General features: G+C 39.0%; 1 protein-coding gene across 1 annotated transcript; it reads left to right on the top strand.

The window, feature by feature from the left end:
* Window positions 1–1,568: 1,568 nt before the first annotated feature.
* On the top strand, window positions 1,569–9,201 carry gjb7 (gap junction protein beta 7). The gene is made up of 2 exons (XM_050058521.1): window positions 1,569–1,781; window positions 4,654–9,201. Exon 2 carries the CDS (start codon window positions 4,669–4,671, stop codon window positions 5,461–5,463), a length of 795 nt encoding a protein of 264 aa, XP_049914478.1. The 5' UTR covers window positions 1,569–1,781; window positions 4,654–4,668; the 3' UTR covers window positions 5,464–9,201.
* The last annotated feature ends 32 nt before the right edge of the window (window positions 9,202–9,233 follow it).

Here is a 9,233-nt window from a genome sequence, read left to right as displayed (position 1 = left end):
GTTATGAGCGGGTGATACCATCTATCGAATGGCAGGGCCACCCTACTGTGGGAGTAAGTTGGAGGACCCGGAGATAATAGACTAATTTAAAGTTCTTAATGCAGACAAAAATGGCTTTATTAATATTAGGCCTATTATGTAGGCTACTGAGATACTGGATCATTATTATTATGCACAGGGGTGGAGCAAGAGGGTGGCGTTTGGGGCTTCAGCCATTTCCAAAGCCCCAAAATCTGTGCCATATTCTAAAGAAATATCAGGAACTGAGTGATTGTTCATCCATTGGCCTAATATTTTACTCAGAGAATTACAGACCACATTAGCATTGTTGAGGATCCTTAATTTGTAGTTCGACCAGCCCAGATTATTATGGTAGGGATACAAATTTGTCAGATAAACATTCATCCTGCGAATTCCACTTCAGCTTAGTGTCACAAAAATCCATTGTAAGATTAGTAATATTATTCACACTAAATTCCTACCCTATCTATGATATATAACTTAAAAATGGTAACATCCGACACTTTTTTGCACCCTTTAAGGTAGAAGGAGTGAAACTGAGGACCTTTCCACACCTGAAAGTCTGACCCAAAGATTGCATTTTTGTTACATTGTGTACATTTAAGCTGTTTACTGTTAGTTTCACATTGCAATTATGCGAGTGCACTAAAGAACTATTCATACTTATGTCCTGTTGTCATCACCTAAGTGAGGCACATCTTCCTATACTTGGCACTGAGCCCTGAATGTTTCATGTGTGGCTCCACCACTGCTGATGTATAAACATGTAAACAGTATTTTTCCGTTGTGGGTGATTTAAAATACTTCATAAAAATGTAGGTAAACTTTAACAAGTCATGATATTTTTATAAGCTGAGTGTGTAAAAGTTTAATTTGCATTAGTAACATAGAATAAAACATACATAGAATTAAAAAGGAGATCGTACTTTCTTACATGTAATACTGCAGTAGGGAAGTACTGATGGTTTTCACGATGATTTGACAGGTATCCCAGTTTACCTCACTTTACTCAAATAGACTATTTACATGGGAACAGCGCCCCCAGTTATTGGAACAGCTCACTGAAAATATCCTTCCGATTCTCTTTGTTGTTGGATAAATTCCAGCTTTGTGGGCAATCTACAAATATAATGTTTCAACTACCACAGACACACATGAAGAAAATGGGAACCACAATCAAAGTAGACCTATTAAAGGCTTTGGGATGTTTTTCAAGAGTGTACTGAACCTGTCAAATAAGACCACAGGCACCAGGGAGACACAGACCTGAGGTTACATGTATTATTCACCAGCAGTGTCATGCGATCTGACTCTCATCAAAGTTACATGAGTCAGTCCAGGTGACGGAATAAGCAAATAAAACACATTTGATGCTGTGTGTATTTTAAGGTCATTTCTCCTCCCCTACACTGAGCCTGAACAGGACAGACAGTGGATATTATTTGCATTAGACAGCTCCATGGTGATGTCTGTGTACACACACACTCACACACACACACACACACACACACGCTTCACTTCGTACATGCTCAACAGGTGATGTGGAAGAAGGCTCTTCTTGGAATTCATAGTAAAGTCTGTGCGTTAAAAACAAAACAGAAAGTGTGTGATATAGCTGATATCACAGTAGGCTATAGTTTGTTATGAGTGTGGTTGGATAGGGTGTGGCACAGAGCTGTCCCCTGCAGGTGTGCACACAGCAGAGGACACACGGCACAGGTACCTGCTATCACAGAGGAGAGATCCCCTGGGCACCGCCGGTAAGTTTCTGCAAACATCTCTCTTTGAATAAAATCTGCTCAGCTTTATATGAATTATTTGATCTTTTACTAAGATGACATATCAGTGTCTATTAAATGAAAAGTAAACATTATAGCATTAGGCCTATAGTGTGTGATGAGCTCTGTCCTTACGGCTACCTACCTGTTACAAACATAAAGTGAACCACATAACATCTATCAAACTGTGTTAAATGTCGGATGCTTTGAAAGAATTCCTATGATTAGCCTATATTCAGAAGATTAATAAATTACACTAACAGTCCCTACAGTAATAATACTGTAGTAGCCTATCAGTCAGCATAAAAAGCTCTCTATTGGGCACAGACATTTTTAAGACTGTTCTTCAATTGAGAGGGGAAGGGGATGGCTGCCGTGTGTCTTCGTTTTTTGTTTTTTTGTTTTGTTCATTTTTGTTACCCTCCCAAAAGCTACAAATATTTTTCCTTGAGTCTCCCTGAGTGACTGGTAGAAATCACATGACATCCTGGAGGTAAAAAAAAAGGCCTCTTCTTTTTTTATACTCTTGTCCTGCATGCTGGTTACTTCATGCAAACAGTTTATTTTGGCAAAATTTTAAATGAAATGTAGAATAAATTAATTTTGATGTTTTTTTTATGAGGGAAGTCTTCATCTAACATGATGTATCCAAGGACCATCTAAAATTTGAAAATTCAACAATTATTTTTGTTTTTATAGCTTCTGGCTATGATAAATGGTGTTATTTTGGCGACACCCTATCCAGCCACACTCATAACAAACTGTAGCCTATCGTGTGATATCAGCTGTATCACACACTTTCTGTTTTGTTTGTTTTTGTTTTGAACTTTACTGTGAATTCCAAGAACAGGTGTGATCGCGGTTTGGAAGGCACCTTTTTGTCTCCCCCAATAAAACAATGTAATCTCATGCAATAGTTTGTGTGAAATCCTATGAATTAGCGCCCCACAGTTGATGTTATGTACTTGACATAAAGTTACATAGTTTAGGTTTATGTAAGTAAAGGTAGGTGGTTAGGTTTAGAAAAAGAAACATGATGACGACGGACCCTAAAATGACTTAAAGAAAGTTCATACGGTTCTGAACAGGTCTCCTCGGTGAAAGTCCTGTGTTTTGTTACCCTTCCACCATCTCAACCATCCATCTTTATTCTTTGCTTTGGTCAGCGCATTGGTCACATGATCGCAGTCCTCCCAAATACACAGGTTTTACACATAATTTCTGGCTCATCTTTACGCAGGATATGTACCAATTTTGGTGCATTACTTTTCATAAGAAAACGTACAAACATTGCGTGGGAACAGCCTGAATACAAACATGAAAGTAGCAGAGGACTTTTATTTTGACAAAAGCGAAGACATTTACACCATAAATTGAGGCAAAACTGCACAAATTGGTGCGTACAAATCCCCAGAATGCAGGTAATTAAGTGTCTGATGCTCAAAATTTTATGGCAAAGTAAATTTTCGGTGACATTTTGATCTGAAAAAAACAACAACAACCCTTTGGTAGTTAGATATGATCTAAACCAGAATTCTGCCGCTGTCAACAACAGATGAGGAGATAACTGTGGAGAAAGTGAAACCTATGATCAGAGTAATCATTTGTCTGACTCATACTCACATTGGGCTCACTTCTATAATGAATTTAATAGTGAAAATAAACTATTTCTGGGGTCCCCCTGAAACTCTTTCAAGAATCCCTGGAGGTCCCTGAACCCCTGGTGGGAAACCATAGTTCAAATTCTGTAATCTGATAAAGAATTTCAGCTGTGTTGCCACTGGAAACATATCTACAAGATGTTTAAAAGCTATGTGCATAAAGTACGACAGGATATGATACAAAACATTGAAAATCCTGGTCATTTCACTGAATCTAATGGGTCACAGAACTTGGTGTAACACTAGCTCTAGTCTTTACATAGCCCTGAGCAATATGTGTAACTACGCCATACTTGTGTGAATGTGCAGCACCACATTCGACCAATCATCGGGGGTGGATAACCCACCGCCCAGCTGTTGGTTTGTGGTCATTTGAATATTTGCAAATTTATTTGCTCCACTGACGCACAGTATCAGCTGCAAGATTCCAACTGCCATCCTAACAGTGGAATAGGGAAGAAGACAGGTGGCAAAATATTTATGAAATAAAGACAAGACAGGAGGCCACACTATGCTGCCTTAATTTGAACAGAGACATGATTCCCTATTGTAGATTATCATGAATGTGTTGAGCAGATTTTCTGTTAGCGCTACACTGTCCTCTAAACTATAGCCTTGCGGGACTGTGCCAGTGTTTTTGGAAAGTGTCAAATTATTTTCGTAATGTAGTGTAATGAATTAAAATCAGTGGCTTCCAGGAACATGGTTATCAGTACTGAATATATAAAGTAAGTCATTTGTGTTCATTTGTAATTAAAAAAAAAGAAAATGAAAAACACTAGTATATTTCTGTACACAAATATCCTTCTGCTTTGCTTTATCTTTAAATGAATGGAAATCAGTGGCTTCTAGGATTGTAGCCATCCGTATTGTGTTTATAAAGTATGTCGTTTATGCATTTTATACATATTAGGTCTGTTACTTTTTTGTAAATTAAAGGGAAAAAAAGCAAAAATACTAGTAGATTTATGTACACAAATATCCCACACTTCTGCTGCGCTATATTTTGTATGCAATGAATGGAAATCAATGGCTGCCAGGAATGTGGTCATCAGTACTGTGTATATACAAGTATGTCACCTGTGGTAAATTCGTCAAAAAAAGCAAAAACACTGGTATATTTCTGTAAACAAACATTTAACAGCCCCTGCTATGCTTTATTCAGTTCCAACTGTTGGTTTATTTCCTGACAGGAGACTCAGAGGAAGATGAACTGGGGCTTTTTGGAGAACGTCCTCAGTGGGGTGAACAAATACTCTACTGTGATCGGGCGCATCTGGCTCTCTGTGGTCTTTCTCTTCAGGATCCTGGTGTACGTGGCGGCGGCCGAGCAGGTGTGGAAGGATGAGCAGAAGGATTTCGTGTGCAACACCCGGCAGCCCGGCTGTGAGAATGCCTGCTTCGACCAGTTTTTCCCCATCTCCCAGGTGCGGCTCTGGGCCCTGCAGCTTATCATGGTCTCCACCCCATCCCTGCTGGTGGCCCTGCATGTGGCCTACAGGGAGCACCGGGAGGCCAAACACAAGCGGAAACTGTACAAGGACAAAGGGAGCATTGATGGAGGTCTGTTCTGCACCTACATCATCAGCCTGGTCTTCAAGATAAGCTTTGAGGCAGGCTCCCTGCTTGCTTTCTACTTTGTGTACAATGGCTTTGAGGTGCCCATGCTGCTCCGCTGCAGCCAGAGTCCCTGTCCCAACACAGTGGACTGTTATATCTCCAGAGCCACAGAAAAGAAGATCTTCCTGTATATCATGGGATGCACATCTATTCTGTGTATCATTTTGAATTTTGTGGAGCTCCTGTACATTGTATGGAAGCAGCTGTGGAAATGTTTCACCAGGCGGTACGTCCCTATCAAGGAGAAGGCTGTCAGCGACTGCCAGCCACCTGTTTCCATTGTCAACAGGTTTGTCTCTGCTGAGTGTGAGCCCATAGTAAACAGAGAGGACAGCAGCGCACAGCCTGCATCCACCGCTGAAAACCAGCCTGTCAAGTCTTAAAGGGCTGGGACTGACTGGAAGCTCATGTTCCCATGTCAAAGTGAAACTACAGTGAAACCTTTTGTACCTGACAAATTAACATGAAAACTGCTCACACGTGTCACTTTTTACAATCTGTGCTGTAGAAAAGAGCTGTAAAAGATTTATTGACATAACTGGGCCTAAACAGAGAAAAGTTATGGCCAGCTGTATCATTCATTAGTGTGAACAGACTAATTACAGATATTGATGAACAGTCAAAACACTGATGAAAGTTATGTCAATATCAAACTTTGTCTACCCAATCTCTAAAGATTCTGTTTTGCTGAAGACATGATTTTAACTCAAATTCAACATCTTTCCTTTTTTGTTAAAGGGACAGTTCACCCCTGAATCAGAAATACATAATTTTCCTCTTACCTGTAGGGCTATTTATCAGTCTAGACAGTTTTGGTGTGAGTTGCCGAGTGTTGGAGATAACGACCACAGAGATTTCTGTCTTCTCTCAAATATAATGGCTAACTAGACGGCACACAAAAAAAAGTGTTTAAAAACCCGTTTGTGAGTAGTTTCATGTAGGAACTATTTTCTCTCCTCTGAAATACACCTACCAAGTGCATAGCCACTGCTAGCCCACCTAGCACCACTGAGCTAGCTAACATTACAACTCAGCAAAGGAGGACGCCATTAATGTTTACATCTTGAGCCTTTCATCCATGAGTAGATGCACATTTCCTTCTGCGCAGTGATATGGTCTGTTGTGATAATAATAATAATAATATTAATAATAACAATAATAATAATAATAATAACAATGATAATCTCAGGTAGGGCTTAAAAACTACAAAAATGCTATTTCTTGGCATGTTTACTGGGAATGATGGCAGAATGAAGCCTCATGAAGCAGTTTCTTTATTTTCTGAGCCCACTAGATGGCGCTCTTGGTTTAAAGAGAGAGGCTCAAAGAATAGCAATTCAGTGTGCTTTCAACCTTTTGTTGAACAAAAGGTGCCAGCTAGTGGGCTCAGAAAATAAAGAAAATGCTTCATGAGGCTTCATGAGGTTTTTTAGTTTCTATAACTAGTAATACTAGTTACTAGTTACACTGCAGCTGCAGAGCTGGAGTTATGAGTGGTTATAAATATCTTGAATTATTTTGAGTTATGACTTGTTGAAAGTTCATGTGAGATACAACAGCTACAAAACTTTGACCACAGAAATAAACTATATCTCTAGTTACCTTCTGATTAATATGAGGCCCAAAATATTCAATGTAAAACAAAAATCACGAAGAATCAGCCTGTTTTTGTTGTTGTTTTGTTTTTGTTTTTTTCTCCAGCAATATGTGGGCGAAACAGGGTGGATGTGATTGGCTGTTGCTTTGGCCTGAATGACAGTGATGTCCTAATGAAGCCTCATGAAGCATTTTCTTTATTTTCTGAGCCCTCTAGGTGGTGCTCTTGGTTTAAAGAGAGAGGCTGAAACAATAGCAATTCAGTATGCTTTCAACCTTTTGTTGAACAAAAAGTGCCATCTAGTGGGCTCAGAAAATAAAGAAAATGCTTCATGAGGCTTCATTTGGCCATCACTACTGAATGAGTGGACAGCCAATTACAGAACTATTTCTGCACTGTTTATCTTGATTGACAAAGAAAAAGGGCATTTGAAAAAAAAAATTGCTGGAATTGAATATTCTAATATTATGCATCATGTAATGGATTCATTCACAATTTCATTGTTATATAATATATTGTGCCTGTATTCCTTTATCTGATCTTAAAAAAACATTTTAATAATAAACAATACAGTCAAAATCTTGTTGGAGGTAGTTTAGGCTGCATGTAATTCTGACATGGTGCTGGACATCAGTGTGTCACATCCTGACTGCCAACAAGCATCAGAAGATAAATATCGATGTCTGATTTCTCAGCTGATCATCTGAGAATCTGTCAATCAACTGTTCATCACAAATTACTTGACCTCTCTCCACTACAGTTCTAATTTTGATTGATGACAAATGATGACTTACGTATGCATTCAAAGTAATTGGTAATGTAGTAATAGAAAGTGAAACTAAAATATTTTGTGTACAAGTGCCAGCCAGAAAGGAAAATCAGAAACTAACAAGATTAAAACTCTTTGCTCATTAATGATCTGTTAGCCTTCTATTAGCTGTAGTAACAAGCAAAAAATACTATCTAACAGGACAAAGGTTGTGTGTATTCTGAAAATGTTTCATGGTTCCAGAAACATTGATCTATCATTTGGCAACACTGATTGGTTTCTTTGAGAGGATGAAGTGACTGACTTATATCATCAAAAGCAATATTTTGCAGCAATCGGTATGCGTGTATGATGCATGACAAAGTATATATTTTTATTTAAAATGAGACGCATCAAACTTAAGATTAGCCAGCCTATTAGTTATCCTTTGTATAGATTTTGTAAAGTTGCAGTTTGTTTAACATGTATACTATTCAAATGCTAATTGTATATTATTGCTTCTGAACATGTTAAGTGCAATAATAAATTATTTATACACCTTTAACTAAATGTGTTTTTCTTTCTGAACCACAAAGTGAACACACAATGTAATAGATTGTGAAATGACTCCTATGAGCACTTTGTCCCTCTGTCATTACACAACAATTCACTTTTAAGACGATTCTATTCAGCCTTACAAGTACTACACAGTAGGTCTTTTTTTTAAAGGATAGTTCAACATTTTGTGAGATGCAGTTCATCTATAGGTATAAAAAGCAAAAAAACATGAGTAGTTCTAGAATTTTTTGTGTAGACTGAATAAAACATATTGAGCCTCATGCAGGAATCTATAAACGAAAAGAAGTTCTCTTATTTTGTTTGTAGCCACAATTTGTTCTTTTTTTTTTTCTTCTGGAATTCACCAATGTTTTCTTATTTTTGCTCTTCTCTTAGGTGAGAGAAAATCTTATGTGTGGTCAAGAGCACTCTTAAAAAGACAGGGGAAAACATTGCTTTCACAGTCCACAAACTGTTGTCCATCATGAGGAAACACAAGTTTTACATTTGAGGAACATTGAAAAAAATGCATTAATATCATATAATCAAATTTAGATTGTGTTTCAGAGTAATACAATGATTTCATCAATTAGAAAATGAATTGGTATTTGGCAAGTATTTTTTTTTTTTTTATAGTTTCATTTTTCACGCAAAAAAACATTTCATGGTTCCAGATTCTCAAATATGACGACTTGCTGCTTTCCCTGGTAGTTTATTTTTTCCTCAAGTTTTTTTTTATTGAGCCAAAGATGGAATTACATATATCATGTTGCAGTGTCTGTGCTCAGTTATTTGTACTCGTACTCGTCGTCCTCCGCTTATCCGGGTCCGGGTCGCGGGGGCAGCAGCTTCAGCAAAGAAGCCCAGACAGTCCTCTCCCCAGCCACTTCCGTCAGCTCTTCCGCGGGAACCCCGAGGCGTTCCCAGGCCAGCCAAGTGATGTAGTCCCTCCAGCGTGTTCTGGGGCGGCCCCGAGGTCTCCTCCCGGTTGGACACGCCCGAAACACCTCCCAAGGGAGGCGTCCGGAAGGCATCCTAACCAGATGCCCGAACCACCTCAACTGGCTCCTCTCGATGTGGAGGAGCAGCGGCTCTACTGCGAGTCCCTCCCGGATGTCTGAGCTCCTCACCCTATCCCTAAGGCTGAGCCCAGCCACCCTGTGGAGGAAACTCATTTCGGCCGCTTGTACTCGCGATCTCATTCTTTCGGTCACTACCCAGAGCTCGTGACCATAAGTGAGGGTTGGAAC

This window comes from Epinephelus moara, chromosome 12 (assembly GCF_006386435.1).
Source record: "Epinephelus moara isolate mb chromosome 12, YSFRI_EMoa_1.0, whole genome shotgun sequence".
NCBI classification, from domain to species: domain Eukaryota; kingdom Metazoa; phylum Chordata; class Actinopteri; order Perciformes; family Serranidae; genus Epinephelus; species Epinephelus moara.
This window is presented reverse-complemented; position numbering and strand designations above follow the sequence as displayed.

Coding starts and splice junctions, on each gene's coding strand:
- gjb7 (XM_050058521.1), top strand. CDS start 4,669: ATGAACTGGGGCTTTTTGGAGAACGTCCTCAGTGGGGTGAACAAATAC.